The 27368-nt window shown below is 42.2% G+C and overlaps 1 protein-coding gene across 1 annotated transcript in view; it reads right to left on the bottom strand.

Moving 5' to 3' along the window:
• Window positions 1–8285: 8285 nt before the first annotated feature.
• Window positions 8286–27368, bottom strand: part of LOC308120488 (semaphorin-4G-like) — a 28008-nt gene continuing 8925 nt past the window's right edge. The window contains exons 3-16 of the mRNA XM_080481110.1: window positions 23681–23829; window positions 21214–21276; window positions 21016–21114; window positions 20765–20858; window positions 20565–20678; window positions 19365–19519; window positions 18264–18439; window positions 16796–16940; window positions 15232–15454; window positions 14345–14460; window positions 14105–14259; window positions 13176–13234; window positions 10202–12714; window positions 8286–9218 (exon numbers count right to left, since the gene is read on the bottom strand). Coding sequence (XP_080337236.1) covers window positions 11705–12714; window positions 13176–13234; window positions 14105–14259; window positions 14345–14460; window positions 15232–15454; window positions 16796–16940; window positions 18264–18439; window positions 19365–19519; window positions 20565–20678; window positions 20765–20858; window positions 21016–21114; window positions 21214–21276; window positions 23681–23829 — 2558 coding nt within the window. The 3' untranslated portion in view covers window positions 8286–9218; window positions 10202–11704. The remainder of the gene's footprint in view (window positions 9219–10201; window positions 12715–13175; window positions 13235–14104; window positions 14260–14344; window positions 14461–15231; window positions 15455–16795; window positions 16941–18263; window positions 18440–19364; window positions 19520–20564; window positions 20679–20764; window positions 20859–21015; window positions 21115–21213; window positions 21277–23680; window positions 23830–27368) is intronic.

Genomic DNA, 27368 nt, shown 5'->3' with positions numbered 1-27368 from the left:
CTATTTGAATGTTTTTGAGGTCGACTACAACACTCCTGATTGTAACGGGTGGTTCAATATCAAGCCTTCTGCTTCGCTCGATGATGACACAGTCAGTGAATCGGGTGTGTTGAAGCAAGAGATTCCCGGCTCCCACAAACCTGATTGAAAAGAATGGGTAATTCTTAAGCTATTGGAGAGCTCAATGGGGACACATATATTTGAATTAGGTAAGTTAAAGTAGGAAAACATCTCAAACTTAGGGTTCTGGATTCAGAAACATGTTAAATATAAATAAATGTTCTTTTCTTCACATTGTGTGTAGGTGAGAGGTTTCCACTGTATGTGTCCATCGTGAATCAACACTATTTCAAATGCAATCTAACAATCCTGTGTGTAAATGACCTTTTTATTTTATTTTGAAAATTGTTATTAATATTAACAACCACTACCATTTTAATTTCTTATATTTTCTGTTAAACATTAAAGCTGCATGAGCGCCTTGAGGTAAAATAAACATGTGTTTTCAAGAGGTGTATTGGTTTCTTATTAAACCACAGAAATGTAATGAAGTCTGGAGGCTGAACCTTTCATTAGGGGATTGAAAAAAAAAAAAAAAAAGGTTTTCACACTGGTGACTGTTTTTATATTTATGGTGACAGTTTAGTAATAAGCAGCATTTCACCAAATAAATTAGTTTTCATTGAGTTCAACGCAAATAAACATTATAGAGGCTGAATCAAAAGAAATGAACTGAACAAAAGAGGAAAGTCGGCTGACTCTCAGGTCAGCAGGGCCTCCACCTGCCCTCTGTGGTTTGCATAAGCAGCAGTGACTGTCAGCAGCCAAGATTACTCCCCTGAAATAATTTGACAGTGTATTGACGCATAGACTGCGCTGGCAACATGTGTTTCCAATAAATTGCCCCGCAAAATGATGGAAAGAGGTAGGAAGTGGTGTAAGTCAGCAGAAATGAGACAAGCAGGTACACACACACACACACACACACACACACACACACACACACACACACACACACACACACACACACGCGCACATTCACGCAAGCACGCACGCACGCACACACACGTCCTGACTTCTCCATCCTCCCTAAACAAGAATGACACTGAAATACAGACAAGTGTTCTCGTCGCTGAAGCCTGAAATTGCCTTTCCTTCCTGCTGTTGATTGTGTTTCACAATCAGTGGGGACCCCCGTGTGTGTGTGTGTGTGTGTGTGTGTGTGTGTGTGTGTGTTTACTACTCTTATGAGGACCAGAATCTGTTTACACCCTCACATATTCATTCTTATGGAGTTAGGTCATTATTGGGGTAGTTATGGTTGATGTAGGAGCAGGTAGACTGTAAGTCAATGTCCCCAGAAGGCCTGGAAAGATATTGTATGCGCATGAGGGTGTATTCATTTGATATTGTGGTTGTATTTATGGAGTGCATCCACTATTCAACAAGAGAGCAGTTCCATCCATTTAACCTGCTGTGACCACTCTCGCTGCTCCTCCACTTAACACAGTGGGACCGTCTGTGCATCGCTGCAGTTGAAGTTAAATGTCATTACAAATTAAAGTATCTACAACACTGTTTCCTTGTTTTATTACTAACCGTTTCAGCCTTGAGGATGTCTCGTCTTTTTTGCAGCCCTTCTCGTTGTTGTTCTTGTTCCACACTGACTTGTCCTCCAACTATCACATGTTAGGGCAACTTGTGATAGAAGGACTCACACGTTCTTCCTCCTACATGTTGTGAAGCTTAAAGACAGGAAACACAGTCAGGGACAGATGATTTGATGCTACAGTCCTATACAGTCTGGATTGATGAGTAGATTATGTGAAGGAAAGCAAGTTCTATTATTGTTCAACAGCTTTAATGCACATTAATAATCACAGTTGTTGAGCTGACGTGACATATGATCGAACATCCATACTTTATATCAGGTTACAACTCTGGATACTTTGCATGGACAAACCGATTCATCATATTCATCATATGATATTTGTATTGATATCATATGATTATGATAGTTTTAAATAATGTAGATCTTACAGGCTTACAAAACAGATTAAAGTAGTTTCTTGATTTTCATGTTGGCCCTTATTGTGTTGTAACCCTCTCATGTACAATAATATATCCCAATTTATAAACTAGCATTCTTATAAGTTCATTATGTCTACATTTTACATGCTGGCAGCACAAACACTCTTTGAAGAAATGTTTCAGTGTGTCTGTGAATCTTTTATAAGCTGAAATATTAAACACTGTGTAAATTTAAAAGATACTGAAACAGTAATTACTTTTTGCGTTGTTAAAGTGTTTCATTTTGTTTGTCTTTGCAGCCCCTTGTGAGAGTCTTGTTTTTTTGCACAGGAAGGTCGGAGGTCATGGTCGTTTATGGAACAGCGCTCAGAGAACTGGCAGGAGTTCAGTCTCGCTCTTGTTCAGTGACACATTCATCAGGTTCGACACCCGCTGACATGAAGGATTGATGCCAGTCCCTCTCGGTCAAGGTCAGGGTAACACTCACTTTGCCAACCTGCAGCGCGGCGATTCTATCGGATGAAGGGGTGTTCGTCATGTAGGGCAACACAGAGTGAACGGCTAAGAAGATCTACTGGTACCCTTGGGTTATTTGTCCACCAGCTCTCAGCTCTTCTCTCAGGTTATGATGAAGACTGATATCAGACAATACAATACAAAGAATGCAAAGAAACCGGAGTTTTTGCTGCCTTAGTCTATTGTCCAGTTATTTTAACTTAAAAAACGTAGAATATCTAATTTATCTGAATGCAAATGATGATATGAACTTGTCAATCAAGGTAATGTCTTAAAACATTAAACTGAGGCAACAAGATCAACACATTTAATTGAGTTTAGGTTTACCTTAACATGTGCTATTTTTATATAACACAAATTGAAAGGAAGCAACTGTAACGAAGCTATATAGTTTATCTGATTATTTTCTTAGCATTGTTATTTCACCCTTTTGATAGTTTAAATTTTACCGACTCATTTTTGAAGAATACCGCTATTGTAAAGAAACTATTAGACGTCACTGCGATTTAGTCGGTTCATTTCTACAGTGTATGCAACACAGATATCAGCTCAACATTAGGTATCCAGATGATGGATTGTTTGTTTTAGTTCTTTGAGGGCCTTTCCCAGCATGCCATTTTTGTGATTTTCTATTTCTTAGAAAAGATCATGATGGAAAAGTTGTATGTAGTATGTATGCTTTTTTTTTTTTTTTGTAATAGAATAGAAGTTTAATAATTATTTGCAGTAAAAAACAAAAAATAAATAAAAGCAGGAAATATTCCATATAAAATGCTGTATGTTTGTCTGCTTGCATTCAAATAGCCTAAAACTTGCATGGCAGCATCACTTCCTCAATCGGATCTGTCTTTGATATATCTGTATCAGTAAAATTGATAATCTACTACTTCTTAGAAGATGTTTCAAGAGGATGCTGTTGTCAGCTGTCAATCAACCAATCTGTCCTACAAGTTAATACAATTTAAATGTACCTAGTATCTGGATGTTGAGGGAAAGGAGAAGGGTCTGACCAGACTGTCTCCATGGTGCTCACCCTTTCATTATATCATTGTATTTGCAGGTTCTTTGAGATACTGTGTGGGCACAAGGGTGAATACACAACGGGATGAGGTTTTTCTGTAAGCAGAGTGTCAATGACCTCCAGTGGTTACCAGCACGTGGTGCATTTGACAGCAGTGACATAGGAAAACCGCAAGGGGGCGCCACATGAGTGAAAATGACGTGTCATAAGGTTTCTAGTCATAGTCCAAAGGGCAAACTGGCACACACACACACACACACACACACACACACACACACACACACACACACACACACACACACACACAAGGCACGTAATGAACTCACTCCTCAACACAAACCGGCGCTTTCTTGAGCTGAGCCCATTTTAAACACCAAAAACAAACATATATGCTGAGCTGGATTACACAATGTCAATATTCCAAAAGTCCACAGGTCAGAGATTAGACATTCAGTCTCTCCGTCTCTGGGTTTATTGTCTAATCAGCCACTCGTCTGTGTGAATCCTCTTCACATCTACATGAGTACACAACACCTGAGGAGCCGTCTGTGTTTGTTTAAATCTGTTAAAGTGCTCCTTTATAGGTGTTATGTAAAGTGTTACAAGCTGGAACAGAGAGAAACAACATCATCACGTGCGAAAGAGACTTTTGAGTGGAAAAGTTTCAGATGAAACTGAGGCAAGATGCTATCTAAACTTCAGAGACAGACTAATCTCAAAAGAAATGAAATGTGTGTGTGGGTGAGAATGCAGTGTGACTGATCCAGGTGACGTGTCATTCACTCACACACAATCACCTGGGGTGTCTCTGAGTCCTGCCCTGCAGTTACATCTCGCTCTCCTGTTGCTTCCACCTGTCCTGCTGCACAGAGAACCACTGGACATTGTTTTTTGGCTGCTGTTTGGAAATAATCTGTTTAGCTTTCACATCAGTCAAATGATCCTTCCTCACAACCCACCCAGTTGAACATTGAGCTTTAGATCTCTTGTTGCCACACCTGCTTGATTGTGCTTCTTCTGTTTTTTGTTTTGTTTTTTTTAAAAGTGGAAATACTTCACCAGTCACCAACTGCCTCTTTTAATTTGCATGTCCTGATGGTGAGCATGTAGTCATGTTCCACTTCTGGAAAAGTTGGTTTTGCAATCATCAACATCTGACACTGATCACAAGGTTGCTTCTAATTGGCAGCTGTTGCCATTGGTATGTGAGTGAACATGGCTCACAGTGCAAACTGCCCCGCGACTGTCCTGGAAATGCACAGAGCTCATTTACATCTTTTCGGTGAAATTCAAACTTTCTGGACAGGTTTGTCTGGTGTATCTGCAGCCTTGTCTGAGTGTGACAGACATGTGTCTCTCCCGGCCTGAAGACGCTCTGACAGACCGACAGTGAGCCAGCTGAGCCGAGTGGAGGAAGCAGATAAAGAGCTGATTGATATGATGGCGTGTGGCGTGTGTCCCAGCAGAGACGCGTGGCTTTCCTGGCGTCAAACTGGTTCTGGGTGGAGGAATAAAGAGTAGGAGGAGGAGGCATGAACCAACAACAGTATCTGTTTGTTGTGGGGGAAGAACAGTGCAGTGTGACACACTTCCCTTTGTCACTTCGATACATAAACTCTCTATGAGGGTGACAAAAACATTTTAGAGTGAACACTGCAATTTACATGACTATGAGCCTGTTTGTCTGGATTTTTTATTAGCAGAACAGAAGCTGCACAAACAGTGTACTGTTACACAAACTGAAGGGACAGAACATTTCTCTTGTTCGGGATGTTTTCAGACGTGGGGCCACAGTGAAGGAATTAAAGACACTTGTCCCAGCGGTATTAGCTGCTCTGAGCTTTTAAAACCTCCACATCCTCTGAAGTCCTACCAACATCAAAAAAAAAAAAAGTCTCATCATCTTATGGGCAGCAAAGAATTCAGGGGAAACATTTGGATAAGAGGGTCTGAGGATTTAAACGGAATATTTATGAGTCATAACTTGAATTCAAGGCCCGCACAGTGGTGTAGTGGCTAGTGGTGTCACCTCACAGCAAGACCAGTCATGGTTCGAGTCTGGTTCTACATATCAGGAGTTTGCATGTTGACCCTGTGTTTGAGAGGGTTTTCTGCAGGTACTCCTCTTTCTTCCCACAGTCTGAAAAACAGAGGTTATTAGATGATCTGAAGTATTTTTTTCTTTCTTTCTGAATTATGTCTTTCATGAAGAACAGCAAGTACAGATGCGTCTCAAAATGAAAAGTTAAGCATATATTTCTGATTTCATTATTCCTAAATGGAAATATCCATACCTTGTTGTTTTATTCTTGATATTATCAGAGAAATGTATCGCAGAATATTGAAAGATCACTTGTTATTCCTATTATTCAACCAAATGCCATATTTAGCACCATATGAACTTTTAGTTTATATGGTATGTAGTGAAGCAATAACTGACAGAACAATTACATTTTCCTCTGTGTTTTGTTAAGGTGTAAATCTCAAACATGTCACCGGGTGTGGCTCCTCATTGTTGTCTATCAGATCCTCTCAGCGCTGCAATACAAGTGCAGATGCAAATTTAGAGCATCGAGTAAACAACACAAAGAAGAGCGGAGATAACTGAGGCAGAAGCAACAAAAGAAGATGGATCATCAGGCACGCTCGTGATTCCTTCACCCTCCACGCACTTTCAGTTCTGTAGGTTACCTTGAAGAAGGATTGATGTCTGCGAGCTAAAATCTATTTTTCATCTTCATCTGTCCCAGAAGCCCTTTCATCTGTCTCACTTTGGATGATATTTATCAAATACGCAGACCTTAGATTCATGAGATTTAAAAAAGAAAAAAAAGAAGAAGATCAGTAGGAATCATTTTCTCTCAGATGTACATCTAAACCTGGAATAGGATAAATGTTTTACACTCATGTAATGTTACCTGACAGACTTTTGTTGTACAATGAGGCAGAAAGCTGATTTTTTTCCCCCCCAGTCTTTGTATATTCATGGGGAAAACTGATAATTAATTTGCAATAAATTGATGTGATAGGCTAACAGATTATTGTGACCAATAGTGCAACGTAAAGCGAATTTGTGCTTGAAAATGTGCTTTTTAGGTAAACTGGAGCTTCGAATTGTAAATAATCCTGTGATGGACAGGTGTGACCCATCTTTTGCCAGATTTTAGCTGCCAAAGAATATAACCCTCACATCCACAATATGAATGTTTGAATGAATGGTGATGAATAGATGTGTAGGTGTCACTGATTGCAGTAAAAGTAACCTTTTTTATGACCTTCCCCCAATGAAACTCTAAATGACTTGAACCCACTCTACAATTCCTCTTTTGGAGAGCGGGCATGTTTGCACGATAGCATCTATTAATTCTGGTAACTATGAATGAAGCTACAAAGTTGCTGTTGGTGAAACAAATCGTTTCTGGGCATAGTTTTGTGTGGCAGAAAAACATTTCTTTTGCTTCCATCGTGTCTCGCCGTCTCCTGATCCCTCTGATTCATCTCACCACCCTGGTCAGGCAGGTGATGACCAGAACCAACAGTGTCACAATGTGTCACGTGAAAGATCACAATTTGTTCAGTCATGCTTCAAATCTCACGAGAGCATCAGTGTTATTCTTCTTCTTCTTCCCTTTTCTATCTGCACATTTTAGGTTTATGTTTCCTCATTTTTGAACCCATCTATTAGACTCGGCGGCGATGAAGCACGGAGACGCCTATAGGCAGCAGCAGTACAGGTGCAGGATTGAGAAACGCTGCTTCAAGTGAAAAACAACAAAAGCACTTTGATCCTCCACTCCAGCGCACAGCACGCTCCTCCTGTTGACTCTGATTAAAGTGACACTGCTTTACGTAAATAACCTGCCAGCCATGACAGCTTGTTAATCACACGTCAAGCTGCACCCACTGCAGGTATTTGGCACTGCATGCAGGACACGGCCGTCCGGTTTACGGCCTTCAGTGTTGTGCTGCTGTTAATATGTTACAACCGAGTTATTTCCTGGAAGGGAGAAGGGTGAAGCCTTCTCACCAGGAAACATGAGAGAAGGTCACACGGTAGATGGGAAAAATAATCTGTGGGTGGTTAATTTATCGACCGTGACATTTCTGAAAAATAAGTTTAAACTAAACTAATCATACTTCATGAATCCCCTTGGGGAAATTCCTTTATTTCCACATTGACCCATTGGCCACTTCACGGCACCGCGTGGAGCCGGTGGGGGTCATGACGCACAGCGTTGACCTATCAGCTGTGGGGATCGAACGTGCCGACTTCCGATCCGAAATCCACTCCTCTAACCTCTGAAAAGCTCAGATTGAGTGTAGGAACTGCTACGCTTTCACAAACGCTGAATCAATGGAGGTCGCAGTTGCATGTGCACTTTGTGAAAAGTATTGTCCTGCTGGCCCAGAAACGGCCTTGAGACATCACTCTCACAATACCGTTCATTTTCACCAGTCTGTGCTTTCCTGCTGCTGAAAATCGATCCTATTTTTTATGATAATAGCTGCATCTGCCACTTCTTACCCGTTATGTACAAGAGCTTTAGACCGACATTCAAGGTTCTCCGTGTTTGCCCCGTGATGGACTGGCATCCTGTCCAGATTGTACCGCCTTCCCCAATCGTCAGCTGGAATCAGCTCCAGAACCCTCAGATCGTATGTTGGATGAAGAGGCATAGAAGAAAGATGGATTATGCCAAACAATCACAACAAAGATGCAGAGTACAAAGTTTTATTTAAATGAAATATGACTGAAATGTAAAACAACCCACTGCCTTATATTCTGTTAGTTAAAAAAAATAAAAGTTTACTTTGCTTTGTGCTCAAGCATGGCTTAACATGCAAACAGATACACAAAGAAACTATTACATTACAGAGGCAAACAAAAAAAAAAAAGAAAGCTAAGCAATTCAAGGGGAGGAAAACAATGTGGGTTGTATGTAATTTGGTGTGTTTCCCATTAGTAGGTTTATAAATATTCACTTCTGTGCTGCAGCCTCTGCATGCTTTTGGCTACATTGCTTCTATTTATCATAATATTGTGCAATTAAGTAAATCGTGGTCCTCACAAGTGGCACTTTAACAGCAATATTGACAGCAATTCCAAAACATGTACAAAAATTACAAAATAAATACATTTTGATTTTGTTTTCTCTCAGTCTGGTATTGCAACAAAATAGGCTCACAGAGTTGTTGTTTTTTGTTAGTTTTTTTAAAGATCCACCTTGGCACTTAATTAGTATTTAGTTGTCCTTGTCCTTTCCTTGACTTCAAGAGAAAGAGTGTTGAAACGATTCATGCAAGTAAAAGAAAAAACAACAGTGTGTTGAGTTTGGTCTTTGCGACAGAGGAGGATGCTTTCTGCACTCAAACCGCTGCTGATGGAGGAAGAAGCTCTGCTTCTTAAAGACACTGCAGATGATGATTTCTATCCCAGTTGTGTAAAGCAGGGCTGGTGGCGCAGACACTCTCATGCTTGTAGCTCTTATCGAGCCTCTCTTCAGGCTCCGCTGTCCTCTAACGATGGCGAGTCTCGACTCCGCCGCTCATTAAGAGAACGCCACCGCTGTCAGTCTCGCCATCTGCCGTAGGTTGCGAGACGGTCGTCCGTAAATATAAACCGAGAGCGACTGACCTCTGCTCGCCAGACCTGTAAACGAGAAGGGAAATTATTCAAGCACACGTCTGCATTGTACCCATGAGTCTCGGCGACCAGAGTACAGTAGGAGTTACATCTCACTGACTGTATTTGCGGCTTGAAGTATTTTTTACAATAAAACCAATTTCACCATGTCGGCATGTAAAATGGGGTCAAAGCGTTTTTATCTAAAGCTTTTAATGTGCACAGTCTGAAGCTACACTTTCTTTTATTCCTTTGATCAGCGCCTCTGACAAGAAAACCCGGCTCATCATTGAGCCCATACGATATCGCACACCCTCACATCACGGGCTGGAGCAGTTCAAATCAAAAGCTTGTACACAGTGTGATCTAGGGAAACATATGTCCGCTGTACGCATGTGTTTATGGGGATGCGCCTCCATTCTTGTCTTACAGTAATGAAATCCAAAACCACACCCCGAGCCCGAGGGTAGGAGAAAATAATTGGAGGCTCAGAGTGCGACATTGCGTAAATGTCTGGGGAGATTTCTCCAGTGAGGTCAGCCTTGTCATAAGACAAGTGTTTAATTAATGCAGCGCTCAGAAAGAAGAACAAGTCAGACACAGCAGAAGCTCACTGATAAGGAGAATCAAACAGGAACTGCGTCGGATCACCAAATCACTGACAAAGTGTTGTTGTAGGAGTGCGGAATTTCTTGAATTTGCTACCACACGCAAAATGTTTGGTGATTTTGAAGATTGATGTAACATCAATCAGGGGAGAAAAAGACAAAACCGTGGAGTTTGGCTTAATATCGTCCATGTTTCAATCTCTACGACTAAACTCTGTACACTAAAACCTTTCCACTGATTTCAGATCAACAACCTACAAACAGCTGTAGATTAAGATGAATCAAAAACATAGTTCTGTCTGCATTTAGTGGTGCAGTAAAGTCCATGATTCATATTTCTAAGTGCTTGTTTGGCAAAGTGCCGGCGTGTAGGATGTGTTGGTAAGATGTAAAAGTATTAACCTTGGGTGCTGCTGGTGAACACCGTGCCCCGCAGTCTGTCATCCTGATCTCTGGATTCATGCAGCATGTCGCTCAGCGGTGGATTCAGGATCACTTCAGACATAGCCGTTGTTAAGTTCAGATTTTTTTTTCTCCCCCCTTCTTGTGATCCTGTGTGGCAAAACAAGGTCCAGCTGTGGCCTCCACAGTCGCAGCTCTTCTTACATTGAAAAAAGGCCAATATTGTCCGTCAGCTGACAGCGCCGGGTGTCAGACTCCATAAAAGTGACCATTAACTTTCTCAAAGCATGTTAAAACTGGTATTTAAAGTGCATTAAGCTCAATAATACTGTCAAAAAAAAGAAGAAAAAAAAAGCCACAGTTTCAATACTTGGTGAAATAATCACTATCTAATACTTTTTCAAGCATCTTAAAGAGCATCATGCATTTCTATTAATATCTTATCCTTCAAAAATTAACATTTGACATCAATTTGTTTTCCATTTTAAGAAATGAGTTAGAGCTAAACTGAAACACTGCAATCGAAGCCAACATGGGGCTTCTTTAACATCAGGCAACATTTAATCATTAATGATGGACACGGCCATCGTCTGTCCCCGCGTCGACCAGTTTAGGGTCGCAGGCTGCTGCAGCTGATCCGTGCCAACACTGAGAAAGAGGCGAGAGATATTCATCTGTGAGCTAAAAACCAGTGCTTAAACCTGCACAGTATGCAACGACTAACAACTCTTTATAAATAAGGGTTTGATTAATAATGTGATCAATTCTCTATAAACAATTAAGGTGCATTATGCAGTTAATGATTAATTGGAAACACTAATAAATTACAAAATGTTTAATTTCTTTGATTAAGATTCATAGTGATATCAAATAATGATTAGTTCACCCTCTTCGTACTTTCGGTTGGTGTGAAACGTGTTATTTTCTGTTGGTTATTGCAATCGATTAAGTCAGTATGAAAACATTGCAAACCGCATTCCCTCGCTCGCACATCCAGCCTCCCTTAATATTTATAATGAGTGAATGTCAGGTTTTAAAAATGCATAGGCCATCTGTGCACTTGACAGTCAAAGTGAACTTTGGCTAGCTGCCCCCCGGGTCTGAATCGACTTCTCGCATGTACTTCTATTCCCTTGTGGCTCTGCTCCTTGTTGGAGTCCATGTTTCCCTTCTCGGCTCCTTGTGGGGCGGAGATCCTCCTGCAGGTGAGAACCCAGCGCTGATACTTGGATCAGGCTGCAATCTGACCGCAGGTGTCCTTCTGGGCAGTACTGAGGTGAGGTAGATTTCATATTTTTTCTCTTTCATGCTCGGTCCGTCACTGGGATTTCTCATTTAGGAATACAGGCTATTTCAAAAAGCCTCTGAATGAATGTGTCAAAAAAAATCCCAAGTAAATAAGTGTGTAAGTCTCTTTCGTTGTTTCAGTCCACAACGATAATGAGCCATGTGACAGGCACCAAGACCACAGTTGTCCACCCACAACAGGGGACCCACTTCCCTCTATACGGAGCTCTCGTCCGGCCGGGGCAGCAGCTGAGTGTGTTTCCTCTTCTCTAACATCTTGTTGAGCTCTTCGGCAAAGGAGTGACAGTGCGGTGACGTATTTTCAGAGTCACTCTGCCTCAGCAGCACGTAGCTGTTCCCGTTCATCCTCCTGAGGACGCTGGGCAGCGTGGCCGACAGCCCACTGGGGAAGTCGCACTCCGGCGAGGGAGTCTGAGGCGTGGGAGGGAGAGGCGGGGCCGGGGGAGGAGGCTCTTTATTGGGAGAAGTGTAACCCTCACCGGGCACAATCTGCAGGAAGCCCCCGTCCTCCATGCTCCCACTGTGCATCTTTGAAACTCCGTTACACAAGCCATTGCCATTGCAGTGACTTGAGATGGTCTTGAGCTCCATGTGGGAGGAGCTTCTATGCTGCTTCCTGTTCTTGCTGGGCCTCTTGCTGATCGGGTAGGCCGCAGCCGCCGCACGCAATGAGTACTTTCCTCTCTGGCCCACTCGCAGACAGAAGCCCACGTAGACCAGGACCACGGTGAGGACCACACACAGGCCACCCAGGATGGTGATCAGAGACAGGTACATGGCCTCCATGCTCCTGGGGGAGAGCAGCTTCGATTGGGGCATGAGGGGGGCTGGCAGTGGCGGCAATGGCCTCTCGGAGGCGGGATGCTCGGTGGGCACTGGCAGCGTTGCAAACAGACTATGAGAGTCACGAGCAGACTCAACAGGTGGCGGAAGCGGCAGGTCCAAGCGGATGGTTACATTGTAGGTGACGATGGCGACCTGGATGTTGTTCTCAAGCGAGTGACACGTGTACATGCCGCTCTGGTCCTGCTGGGCTTCGATGATCAGCAGGCCGTCTGTGCCCGTTCGGAAGCCCGAGTTGAGGTCGTAGCCCTGCACCTCGCTGCCTTCCCGAGTCCAGAGCGGCGTCGCCAGGTTGGAGCTGAGCTCACACTGCAGGAGCACGTCGTCGCCGACCCGCACCGAGCGGCTCCGCTGGGCGACGCCTGAAACACCAGCAACCTCACATTACACAGGACAACTCACAACCACGACTCTGACGCACTTCATATGTTAACTGCTTCACATCAGCTAAATTTATGAGAGGCTATCCAAAGTCATCGAGGCCTAAAAACTCTCAATTTCAAATATTTTAATTCCTGCCATCGTACTACCTCACACGCAAAGAGAATGAGAAGGCAGAAATTGAGAAGTGAGAGACGGCGTTTCCCTGCCTGGAATATCAAACAGATTTTTCTCCGGAGATGGCAAAAATGTGATTAAAGATAAAGGGGGAAAAGGATTTTGCCAACACAGTGCGCGCATAATCAACTTTCAAAGAGGCCTTCATGCCATCTGATGACAACTATGCATCTCTGGAGTTGTCTATTTTTAATCTCTTTTAATGCGTTAAAAACCAACTTCATTTAAGCGGCACCACTGAATGGCAGTTGATGTCTCTGCGTACCATCTTGTGTGTGCTTGCATCCCATGCTGCCGTGCTGAATGTCTTGGATTAAAGTGGATCTGTGAAGAGGTAGAAAACCACAAGAACAATGACAGAAGGATAAACCTTTTTTTTTATAGCATGAAAGTAGTTTTAGTGCATATAGTAACATGTACAATTACTCTACAGTAAGGTCACAATAATGCTGTAAAACAGTTAAATGTAGTTTCACGCTGCTCTAGTCACATGTCTCATATCTTTTACTGCCGCCATATTTTCGACTGAGTAAAGTTTGTTTGCCTGGTGAACAGATTGACACAGTTTACTATCAAAGGCCGACGTCAAGGTTCTGCCAGCATTGTGGTTATACAACCACTCCGGGAGCTGACACGGTGACACGGCACGACACTCAAGATTACTCAAGTCAAAAGAATAAGGACACCTACTGTAGGAAGGATTTCCGACAATTCATCAAACCTGTTTTAAGCTGATGACTTCAAAAATGTGACACAAACTTCTCACATGTGTGGCGCTGTTATCGTAGCAACACAAGGACAAAGGGTGAAACACACGGAGTAAAATGTTGCAAATGAGCCCATAGTCTGTGCGAGTTGTAACAGACCCCAAGGTCAAAAACAATATACAGCAGGACTGAGGGAGTCTGTGTCTGAAAGCCAGTATGGTATGTAACAGAAATAAACTCTACAAATAAGTATACACCGAGTGTCTGAGTGTGTGCTTCCTTGTTTCACCCAGGCCACAAGGTGTGTGATTTGCTCACCTCAAGGGGCAACGGTTAAACTATTTGCACAAGCAACTACCATGAAATATATCCTCAGAGACAAACAATAACTAGATTCAATTCAGATGCAATTTGTTGTGAAGTGTTCTAGTAACCGTCCCTGGTAATTTCAGCCTTTTGACCACTTGTCTGATTCACACACACAAACCTGTTGGTGTGCGTCATGATGTCCACACACGCTGCTCCGTCCCAGCCACAGTGAGGGTCTCTGGAAAAGATGCAGTCGTAGCAGGACGCGTATCGGCGACAGTTAGAAAGCGGCAGCTGCGCAACGGCTGATGGAGAGGTCACGTACACGCTCGCCTGTGTCAGGAGGAAGATAATAGATTTTAGGGCAGAGGCGGCTGCTTATGAAGTGTCTTAAGTGTACGGTGGCGGGACACGCTACCTGTTTGTCAGATATTAATAGATTATTGATCGGCTGTGGAACTTCAAACAGCTGGAGCTCCTCAATAATGTGCAGCTGACCGCTGACTTCGACCGCTTTGTGCAGCCAACCGTCATCTGAGCAAAAGATGCAAAGGAAAACATTGAAATGAAGCACCATAAAAGCAGGAAATATCACTGGTTATTCACTGGTTAGGCCAACAAGTACTCTTTGTGAATCCTTATCTGGATTGAAACTTTGGGGAAATCAAACATGTGGATCACATAATCTGAAATGAAGCACATTGGCTAATCAGTATGAAAAATAACATTTTCTATCATGTGTTGGGCAATAAATTATATGTACTTCTGAGTAGCACAAGCACAAAAGTGTATCTAGCCAGTTGAATATGTTGTCATAATGTTAATTAAGTTCATAAAATACAAAGTAAAGCAGATCCATCCAAGTGTACAAATACAGGTAGAGATGTGTGTCATTTACAAAGATGATTGTACTATTGTACCGTTTCAAATGTTTAGGAGCAACAGTGTTCTTTTCATATGTACAGAATCTGTGCAAAACCTTGGATCAAAACAAACCTTTTGCCATGTCACCATATTAAACAATAGGCAGATGCTAGTGTCATGTAAATAAAAGAGCTCCAGTTGTTCAATGAATATATAAATATTTTTTATTCAGCTGACAAAGTCAAACTCATGTTAACTTTGTTTCTCAGAGTAAATAAATGGAATACATAAAAGCTGGGTTTAAAAAAAAAAAAAAAAAAGCCTGATAATATTCTGCCATGTTTCAGTCGGTTTCAGGGAAAAGTCTAAAACGAAAATAACTATAAATATTGCGGTCGACCTGGGCTCAGTGACAAATAGAGCTCCATGATGTAAACATACCTGTGCCCATGTACAGTATGTGGTACATCTGTCCATCTAGTCCTTGAAAAACGTGGACGGCCATGTGTGTGTAGTCTGTGGTCCTCCTGAACAAAAGGGGGCGTCTGTCTGAGGGTTGGACCTGCTGGGACATCAGAGGATGCCTCCTGACAAAATCCAGGACATCATCAGGCAGCGAGGTGGAGACATTGATGCTTCTGGCCCTCAGAGCGTCAGTTATACACTGCGGGGGAAAGACAGCGACAAGAGGAGCGATGAGGAGCAAATAACTGGAAATGATGAGGGCAGCAGAGACAAAAGAGAGACATTTCTATCCAATGTGTAAGAAGATTGTGGCAATACAGGCCGAGACTGCAAAGCAGAGAAGATGACATGAGGCTAAGCGAAATGGTCGACTGGGAAAATTAGAGGATCCAGAAAAAAAAAAGAGGCGGGCTGGGTTTAGACCGTGTGTTGAAAATGCAACTTCTGCTTAGATGACAATGAGCCTGTGTGGTTTCCTCAGCCGCCCTGTGCTGACATGCCGGCGACTCAGCTCTCTGCACCTGACTAAGTTTTCTTCTCTTTTTTTTGTCCTTTTCAAATGACTTCAGCCAACTCCTAAGAGGCTTTCACGCTCTCAAGTTAAAACCCTTGACCAGCTCCCTTTTCCCGCTTAATAGCAAAAGTTAAAATTACATCCAACAAAACGTTGAAGTGACACTGCCGCGGATAATGTCTGTCCCTGCTAACGAAGCCGCGGCCCTGGCTGCAGTGCTAAGCCATTGTCACCAAAGCTCCGAGTTAATCGCCGAGGAAATGGGCTTCTGTGACATAAGCTGGGTCTGTTTTGAGCATCATCCTCTGGGACTTCAACTCATCCTCTGTATCATTTTCACTTCATCTTGTTCAGTGTCTTCTCCTTTTATGGCTTTGTCACTTTGGGTCAGTTTTATCTGCTTGACACTATGTGTAGGAACGTCTTCACACTTATTGTGTTTGGTCCCGGTGTGTTAATTACATCCATTTGTTGGAAGTTGTTTGTTGAGCGCTGCTGTCTGCACTCTAATGCACACCAAACAAGTGGACCAAAGGGGACCGAGACCCCATGTTTAAACAAACTTTGGTCCTAATTGATCAAAGTCTGACTGAAGTGTAAACCAAAGGGGCCGAAGAGCTATAAATGGACCAAACACATGACGTGTCGGGCTTCAGAGGTGCCTTGCAAATCTGTGCAGCTTATCGTAATTGATGTGCACAAAATTGCAATTGTTGTTGGTATTTTGATGCAATTTGACATTTTCTAAGCGGTTCATAATAAGTAAAAATCCCCCTGCAAGTGCTGAGTTGTATTAAGCCCTTCACATAGCATTGTTGCGAAAGTTACTTAGAAGTTAGTAATAATAACTGTCACTACAGCAATCTAGTTTACATGCTTTTGTTCCACATTAATAAAAGTGTGAGCACAAAGCTACTCAGAGTCACAGTTCAACTTTTCTGTCGTTGTCCAACTCTTGTCCGTATCAGGGAACTGCACCACAAATGTGAAAACTCCACCTGCGAGCGCAGAACTAAGTGTATTCACCGTTCCAGGTCGAGGGGTGGGGATCTTTCCAGTGTATTCCTTCCACTTAGAGCCTGAGTCCTGGTTCTCCATGTAGGGTCCTTGAAAGGCCTCTTGGACTTCAGACAGTGAGAACCGACACACTGCAGATGCCTTCACGTTTTTCCTAAAGACACATCTCACAGTGAGGAAGAGCAGACTGCGAGCCGCGGACAATAACAGCAGTAAACCCGAGGTTTCCATAGTGACAGCAGGGGACACACAGCAGATCAGTGGCTCACCTCAACCGAACGATGAAAAGACACAAATGGGAGGACAGTACAGAGGACGGAGGAGGGGAAAGCCCACTGACAGAGATCGTATGAAGCTGGTTAGAAGTCTCCAACAAGAGTACGAGGCAAGGAGGAGACAATGAAATGGTTTTCCAGAGGTGCAGTGAAAGGAGGGAAGAAAATGAAGAGGAGACAGCTGCATCCCAACAAACTGAATCATGTTTGTTTATGTTTACTCCATCACAAAACATCTGCTGATACAGCCTGTGGGGAATGAAATTCACTGTAAAGTAGATCACTTTTTTCCCCATAGAGAACACTTGCAGCTATGCAGATCAAAAATACAGCTCAGTTTGTTACTATCCTTACTGCACTCATTCAGACATCTAACTAGTTTCCATCTAGAAATCATGATTTTATTTAGTTTGCCTGGGTAAAGAAATTAAGAAGGAAATGGTGAATTCTTGTAATCCAGTGTAATTGTATCTCATTGGTTTCTCTCAGCGAGAGCTAACCAGGTTCTGCACAACAACCATTTCCCGCCAGCTGCTGCTTTACATTAAAACTACTGAACCAAGTACCTGAAGATACAGCAGTTGCAGGAAACAAAAAGCTTTAGCTTTTTCAGTTAAATACTCTCATGCACCACAATATTAAATGATGAGGTGCTTTTTGGGATTCTTCACTAATTTAACGTGATAGGTTAACTTGCAGTGCTGCGACTGTAAGTCGGGACTTGATTAGTTAAAAGTGTAACTCCTCCTGCAGATAAGCAACTTTTCTTTGATCATATTTATTATTCATCTAATAAAAACGATTTATTTGAAACCATTTAAACAGTTGCTCCTTTTGTATCTCTAGTACTTCACAGCTTAATGATGGGATATTAGTTAATGACAGTAATAACAAACGCATCCACAGTATATCGAACAGAAGTGACATCTCAATGACTAAAATGACTTTTGGCTTTTAGGACCCTATAAATCTGTATTTCTTAATTTAATCTTAAATAATTTCACCCAAAAGTCTCTGCAAAAGTCTTCCAGAGAACCTTTTCTATTAACATAGATGAGAAAGACGTTCTTTAGACTTTCTTTCTTCCCTCCTGTCCTCTTATTGTCTCAACGTATCGATTGCAGTCTTTCATCTTCGTCTCGCTCATTTGCATTTGCATCCTCAAAGCCCTCGTCTGCCGGAGACTTTGATTCCCCCCTCACCATTCAAGGCCAAAGATGCCGTAGAAGAACGTGTCTTGCGGTGTGTGGCCGGGCATAACGAACACACTGCGCAGCATGTTGAAGTGGAAGTCGTACTCGGGCAGCGAACAGGTCAACCTGGTCTTAAGGAAGGACGTCCAGCGTTTCTGGAGAGTTAAATGGCCTCCTCGGTCGCCCTGAGGGAGCAGCAAGAAAAGGACAAACAGAAGGGGGAGGAGGGAGAAGGAAGGATCAAATGAGGGAAGAGCAAGTGGAAAAAAAAAAAATAAATGCAGGAAAATAGATTGAACACTGAGCTCAAGGTGGCACGCGAGAGGATGTGAACCCCCTGAAGGGCGGGACAGATGGCATGGGAGAGCAATAACGATATATTCAATGTGGTTACGACTTCCCGCAGCAGAGAGTTCCGACTGTAATATACAAGTTTGTATACGACTGTATGTTTGTCCTCAGCAGGTTCAAAGTACTCGAGGTGGAGTGAGTTTCTGATACAAACACACGTATCTCAATACCAACACTTGAAAAAAAGTAAAGTTCAGACAGGTTGGAACAGTGGAAACTTCTTTAGAAACCATGAAAATTAAATAAACGTATTGGTTTGGACTTTTCAATGTATTTAGCCCACGACAAACACTCCATGTGCGCCACCACAAGGCACTTCTTATTAAGATGAAAATGTGCTGCCGATTTTTCAAGGAGAAGGCCTGTGAAATTATTATTATTATTATTATTTTTTTTAGGAGCCCCAAGAGCAAACAAGATGAGGACACTACACCGCTCGCTCTTGCTATTATTAACCCTTTTCTTGGCAGCCGGATGCTGCCAATGCTTCACATTTCAGCTTGCAGAAGAAGCTAAGCAGATTGTCTCACCTGCAATCATCCATCATCCCCTCTGACGCTGCTTCCAATTCATCAGCTACACAGTCTGCTCCGCTAATTACACTGGGGCCTTATTCCAAACGCATTCCCCATTCAGGCTGTCATCTATTACAGTACCCTCCCCGATTATCACCTGAGACTTCACTCAAGTTGCCGTGACGCAAAGTTTCTCTTCCAGTTGCAAAGCGTCTCCAGCATCTTTTCCTTGCTCTGTTCTCACCTTGCAAACCCGAGCTACTCGTGCCACCCTGCTGTGGCTGTAGGTTGTTGTCTGTTCCTGGCTTTTCTCAGTGAAGAAGAAGTAGATCTTATCATCATCGCCAGTGTTGTTGCCAAAACTCTCCCTCACAAGAGCCGAACCCACAAAGTCTGCCTCTGCAAAAGCAAGAAAGACAGACTAAAATTAACCTCGCGTCAGGCAGAATAACACTCAGAATGGTATGTGGTTTACAAATTAAGACAAAAACAGGTTGCAATGATTTATTGCCATGAAGACCGAAGCAAAATCTGCAGACTTTTATGATTATAAAATATAAAAGGCTGGATTTTTTTAGTATTAGGTTTTGAATAAGAATTTCACTTTCGCCAACAGTGTTCAGGTGCCAGAACAAAGAACACAGCAATCATTAACTCAGTAACTATGATACTATTTATCATGCATCTGGTACTATTAAAACGCAGGCTTCTTGTTGTTGCAAGTTGGCTGTGATTGGCTGGGAGGGCATGGGAGAGATAAACTCTGTCCCACTGGTCTACGTACACTTTCCTGCTGGTTAATCATTTTTATCACGGGAGGAATAAACTTTTATCTCTCTTGCGCAGTGATTAAAGCTACTTCACCAGCAGAAGACAATAAAACAAATCTAATAATTGCATTTTAAAATCCAAGTAAAGCAGAGCTGTCATATTTCACTTGATTAAGTCCAAACTAATGCAACACATTACTTGCTTCGCATTGTAGGCAATAAATAACGTTTGTTGACGGTTGTAAATTCAAAGCATTCATTTTGAAATGAAAAACTATTATAAGATGCAGCCAAAACATTTATTATGTTTCATTTTATCCGCATTAGATTTGTTTTCCATGACTTTTGTTACGATAACATTAAGTTACTTAATCTTTGCTCTGTGATGTTATGTCCTTTTATTTTGACCCCCCCCTCCCCCTTTCTACTTTCATCCCAATTCACACCCTGGTTACATGTAACCACCACAATAAAATACACATTCAAAACAAGGATAAACACAATCCATGTCACAACACACTGATGGCTATGCTAAGTGTTGATATGGAGATGCCAACATCTGTAGTTCTTTGCAATCTGTTACATCCCTCCTCCACCTGCTTCGTCCATTTGCCCCGTTCAGCTGCCTAAAAAAAAACAACAAAAAAAAAAAGCGAAATCACTTTCAAACTCACCGTTGAGCCAGCGCGTGGGAGCTTCTTCTGTCTTCAGTGTGGGAGACGGAGAGTTGCGGCGGATATCTGGAAAGCTCCTGAACTCGTACTGGGAAGCCGTGTACATCTGCTGGTCTGGGAAAAAATATATAACAAACTCCTCAGGTCATCGGGTTATTTGCTTAAACTCCAAGTGAGCGATAACTGTATAAACGTCTCACCTATAATGAGTGCAGTGTAACCTGTTGTGGGACCGTAGGGACATTTGTCTTTCCCCTCTTCAGGCTGAGAGGACATCACAAACCTCTCTTCATTCTGTGCAGCAGAAACGATGTGACAATTGTTAAAACTGTCACATTCAGCGGCGGTGACTGATGCGCTTTTCATTGCTATGAAGCCTTTTAAAGATCTATATTCGGTTGAAGTAATGTCGAAGCAAGGCTTTAGAAGGAAACGTGACACTTGAACGCACTATGTATGCACAGAGGGGTCTGAAGGCATTCGTCCCACACATGTAGAGATGAGTCGAGTTGAACCTCTGGAGGAAGCGGATGTGATTAAAGCACTCGGTCTGAAAGAGAGAAGCGGAAATATATGAGGGAACAAATGATCAAGACATATGAGAAAACCAAACACCAGGAAAGATGAAAAAGAAGAACTAAATGCCCACCTTATTGTCTTTTCCCTTGAGCAGGCACTGACGTTGTTGCTCGTGGGAGGCCTCCCACTCAATCTATAACACACAGCGAGATAGAAGGAGAACAGTGAGAGTGTGATGATTTCATATCACTGGCTTGCCAAAGTCTCTAGTAAAATATCCCAGCAAAAAAAAACCAACAAAAAAAAACACCCCAGCACATCATTATCCCATTTCTGCTTTAATAACTCCCATATTTTTGGATTACACATAGTCTGGTTGAATAATCGCCTCAAACTGGGTTTCCATGTAGGTGATGGGAGTTAATATGAATATTTATACAACATGTGAAAACAGCCTGTTTGTACAAACGTAAAAATTATATTTTTCTTCATCACCTGCATTTAAATCTGAACAGGTTGAAACCTGCTATCGAGGTGGAACAGAAATGAGACCTTGGTTCCACGTTGAGAAACTTTCTGTCCTCTCTGCTTTCTTCTCACAGCTGGAAAAACATGCATTTTAAACTAATTGGTGTCTTTAAATAGTTCATCCTTCTATTGATAGGTGGCTTTAAATTAACAGATGTACTTTTCAAAAACTTTTGTAAAAAAAATTTAATAAATAACACACTTTGGTAAATATAGTTACTTTTAATTAAACTAAAAAGTGCAGTGTAATGCACTGATATTTACTGACTTTTTTTTGCTTCTTTACAACCTTTAAACTAGTCTTTAAATTGGTTTATTCACTGTTCCGTTTATTTCACCATGAAGTTATGACACTGTTTAACAGCTGTATCTTTTTTATTTTTACTTTTATGTCAATGAGAAAGTCTTGTAAAACATCCACCACTCGCATGAGGAGGAAGAGCCGTTTGGTGCGCTATGCACGCACGCACCAGCTATTATGACACACGCGACTGCTGTATTTACATAATTAGCTTAATGTCAGGTTGTCACCGTAAAACAAACAAAGCAGCGTGTTGTCTGAAACAAAGTTGACCAAGTTACCCAACCACATGGTGAGAACACGTGCTGAATGCCGTTTTGCCCCCCCCCCCCCCCCCCCCCCCCAAGATATACCGACACACACTGTTACTGCAAGTGATGCTAAAACTATCTAATCAAGTTATTTCTGAAGAAACACGTTTATCAATAACTGGGAGCGGCTCTCCATCAGAAATACGATAGACCAGGATTAAAACTTGATTCAATAAATTCGAGCAGTTGGGCTTGCACTGAAAGTAAAAATGCCTTTCTGGCTGATATATGGATATTAGCAGGCGTCTGTGACGGCTTGTTTAATGTGAAATAAAATCCACACTTGATACAAATATGATGCAACAGGGGAGTGAGAAACGAGTGAGGCCACATTTGAATTTCCAGCTTCAACCTAAACAGTATGAAAACTGAATTAATTTATCCATCCATCCATCCATCCATCCATCCATCCATCCATCTGTGTTCTCTAACGCTCCAGGTGACTGATTAACCTCAAAGGCCTGTTTTCGGACTGTAAGACAAAGCTGGAGTGCCCAGAGAAAACATATGCAAGCTCAGGAAGAATAAGAAATGGAAATAGAGGAGATGCCATCTCATAATAATTCTCCATTTCTATATACACGCTCACTACCAGAGGGCCAAATTATGTTATACAATATGATTATATTAATCAACTTTTATGCATTTTATTTCCGTTGTGATGAACTCAGTGACACAGTAATTTAGAATTTAGAATCACTCCTGGTTCAAATCAGTTTCAAAATGAACCACAATTGGCTCATGGGCCAAAGTATATGGGGAGGAGGGCTTTATGTGGCCAGCGGACCACCAGCTGCTCCAAAATAAAAAAAATTCAAAGTCAGAGCCTCAGGAAAGGAAATACTGGCAACAGTCAATTTAAATAATAACTATGGTAATAACTGAATTCATTAGAAAGGTTCTTGTGAATAGGAATGCAGTACGAGGATGATGTTTATATAAATCCCGTATCTATTCAAAGTTACAGTGAACAGATAAAGTAGTCAGTTCTTCCCATTTTTCCCATTAAAACAGTAATTTATGTAGAAGGAAGCTCCCTTGTTAGAGCTGTGGAATATTGTGGGTTAAAATAACATGACTATATGCAGGCACAAACACACAAAGGCTGACATGGGAATAAATACTTTTGCATCAAAAAAAAAAAAAAAAAAGGAAAAGATGTTGCCTCAAAAGGTCCCTGCAGTGTGGAATGCAAATGAAGCCATGGCAGAGTGTGAGATATGGCTGTGGAGACACACACACACACACACACACACACACACACACACACACACACACACACACACACACACACACACACACACACACACACACACACACACACACACACACACACACACACACACACACACACACACACACACACACACACACACACACACACACACACACACACACACACACACACACACACACACACACAACACCCAGCAACACAGAAACACAAACAAACTCACAGTAAGAGCAGAGCTGGCTGAGATGTCAGAGGCATCGAGAGCGAATGCAGCCCCCCGGGCCCCAACGTAGAGACGCTCACTGTCAGCCTCCAGCAACATGGTGCTGTAGTTGACTGCAGAGGAGTGGAAACGCCTGCAGCCCTGGAGACCTGAGGAGAGGAGAGGAGAGGAGAGGAGAGGAGAGGAGAGGAGAGGAGAGGAGAGGAGAGCTTGTTAATGAAAGTGACCTTTTGCAACACCCCCCCATGCTGCTTCTGCTACATCTATGCAGAACAGCTCCTGACGTTCTTCAAAAATATTTGCACATATCGATATGCCACCCGGGCTCTTTAGTATCCATGTAATATGCAGTTCAGTGAAGGAATGGGCGATTGCTGAAATTTCCCAGATGACACGCTTCAAAATCACTGGAAGAGAAAAAATAACGGTGACAAAGCAGTTTGGCAATTGTTTGTTGTGGTATGTTGCTTCCTCTGATAACTCCAGTATTGCAGCGTGTCCCCTGTGTGGCAGTGGACAATGAAAGCGACGGAAGCATGACCACCTGGGTATGTCTCAGCACGCACACTGTCCGCTGCTGCTATTGATTACGGTCTATCTCTATGGGAACAGCTGCAGGTTCTCAAACAACATTTAACAGATAAAAAGCATCCCCCTGTTCATATTCAGTCAAATCTAGAAGCAGATCTTTAATCAGCTGTAGTTGTTTTTAAATGGTTACTTACAACTGCAAGATGCAAGTTCCATCATCATCTGAATGTGATAAATTCAACCGTTTGATAACTCGTGCCGGTGGATGTTTGTACATAAATGCGTTGTATCAAATACCTTTAGAAAGACGCAGCCAAAGCGAGGGCGAGGGGCATATTAAAAGCTGGAGAGGGAGAGCTTTTTCAATCTGACCTTACAGCACGAGGATAAAGAGTGAAACAGAATTTCATCTCCGATGATGGATTCCTCGCCGTATGATTTTGGAGTGCTGCAGTAAAGTGGTGAGACGGCCTTGTCCTTTGATTCTGGGGGATTTTTCTTTTCAAAAATGTGAGATTAATTTTCGCTATTTGACCACACGAGGAATTTTCTTCCATTAAAATTCTCGGTACTGCACAGTAAACCTCTTTCGGTGCCGGCACGGGTCCTCGCATTCGAGCAGAAGTAGGAAAAACAGACATTATGTTCAGAACAGGATAAACAAACAACACCACGGGATGGCTGTTTTTCAGGTGATTATCCATCATCTAAAATAGCATCAATAGAAATTCAAACAGAAAATTGCCTCAAATATACAGGTTCCTGCTCCATGACTATTTAATAAATTATTATCATTATTCAGTACTTTTAGCCATAAATGTCAGTGACGCTAGCATAAGCTAATGATGACGGTAGTTCGCCTGTCACCGTGGTAACCTTTTCTTATTTGCAGAAAACATAAATCCAGCAGATAAAAAGTCTGTTGTTTTTTTTTTTTATCCTTACCTGCACTAACTAGATAGTTTATACTGAAAGTGTGACATCATTGACGTACGAATGTATCCTGAAGAGAAACGTGACATGTAATCCAAACCACATACATATAGAGATGGCACGGTCACTCCGTTCTATACTTTGTTGATGAGCCTTGTTTTTTTTGCATGAGACGCTAACCCAGAGCCATCAGATCATGTTGTGAAAAAAAATACTGCATCAGTACAAACATGATCTGGAATTGCTGATAATTATTTATGCAGTTTGTAATCAAGTAGCCCTTTGCAGTACTTTGTCGCCTGGAATTAACTCTTGTTTCAAAAAGGCTGATGACCCTGGAGCCGTCTTGTTCAAGTCCGGCCAAGTATCAAAACAATACAGTCAAAAGCAGGTTTATAATGTGTGGGCCATGTTCATGATTATTTTCACAACCGAGGGCTGCCAATTAAAAACGTCAGGTTGCAGTTGGCACGTGGGCTGCCGTTTGGACACCTCTGATCTAATCAGACAGCCTGCGGTTCAGTTCTCCTTTCTAAGAAATACTCAAGAAGAGCAAACACAGCCAGACAAAACAAGAGCATATGCAAACAGCATGAGAGCTCAAGAGATCAGTGAATGAAAATGTATTAACACCAGTGTGACTGGGATCTATTTTTAACTTCATGGTTGTACAATTGTTAAAAAATGTGCATTAATTAAAAATTGTTGTTTTTTTTTTGGGGGGGGGGGGGGGGGGGGGGGTTGTTTCCAAAGAACTTTTAATATCTGGCAGTTTGTCAATATGTTTATTTTAATAGTAATGAAAAACTCATGTTGGATGGTTCTACTGTAAAGTCTCAGAGGCCACCGCAATGAAGATCATTGGCTGAAGGCTAAACGTTATTGGAAATGAGAAGTACGCATGCCAAATCACATCAGCAGCAATAGTATAGGAAAAAGTGCCAATTGAAATTGTTTTAAAAATAGTTAAAAGTTGTATGAGTCAAAGACAACCCAGCCTGGACCAAAGCGGCATCATAAATCAAAAACATGCCACCGAGTCGCCTCACTAGAGGAGCTAAGAATTTGATGATTCCAGGATGAAAACTGAACAAACTTTCAGTTTTCATTTCATAAAGAGTATCAGTGATCAAACATGAAACGTTCTCTCCGCCAAGAACAATAACAAGATTACGAAACAATAGCCCTTCCCTTCAGGTCCCTAATTATACTTATCTTGCACAGCTCAACTCTGGACAATTATTAAACCCACATTATCAGACTTCATGACCTCCACTTTGTTTCTGGGGATTTGTGTGGTTTGAGGTTTTTGTTGTATCTGTGCCCCACCTCCGCCTCTCCAGGCTATATCGGGTTATTTGCTCTGACAGGCCAAGACTCTAATGGGGTTCAGTCACACAGCGCCTGCAGAGAAACACACTCACCCAGCGTGTTGTGAAGCCACTGGTAGCGGTCATGAGATGCTGGGGTATTACATAACTTCTGAACATACAATCTATCTGGTGTCCACTTAACTTGGGTAAACATGACACCACTATTGACACAGCGGACGAGTGCGGCATCCACAGCTCAATCGAGAGACGACAGTGAACCACGGCCGTGTTGTAATTTAACGTATAATCACACTCGGGTGACTAATGCCAAGTAGTTTTTACTACCAGACGCGGTATAATTTTGACGGGGAGCCGTACAAATGCAAACGCGAGACATTTTTCATGCCTATCAGTGAAATTTCAGACTTCCTGCACTCCCAGCCAATCCACTTCCCTCTGCAGACTGCATGGTTATCAAGTATGCTGTCATTAAGATTCCTATCAGCTGCGGCGAAACACAACCCAGCCTGCTCACTTCAGCAGTCACAGCATCAGTCAGTTCTCATCCTGAGCTGCTCCTGGCTGATCAGCTGTCTGTTTTCAAAACCCTATTCTCTGCAGGAGGAAAGGGAGTATTACCTGCATGGGGTTTTGACATCAACAACTTTGAAGACGCGATACAAGTGTCTCATTGTGGGTGAGGACAATGCACTACAGCAGGGACACCGCCTATGTTTCTTCAGTGTAATTCAAGCATTACGATACACAATACTGTGTGTGTGTGTGTGTGTGTGTGTGTGTGAGGACCTGACAGCTGGAGCCAGGTAACACAAAGCAATGACTGCGAGACCACAGTGCAGGGAGATTCATCTGGGCTGTAAGACGGTGAAATAACATCCCAAGGCAAATTT

The sequence above is a fragment of the Lipophrys pholis genome (genome assembly GCF_963383615.2).
Source record: "Lipophrys pholis genome assembly, chromosome: 15".
Taxonomy (NCBI): Eukaryota; Metazoa; Chordata; class Actinopteri; order Blenniiformes; family Blenniidae; genus Lipophrys; species Lipophrys pholis.
The sequence above is the reverse complement of the archived record's forward strand: the minus strand, read 5'-3'. Positions and strand labels throughout refer to the sequence as shown.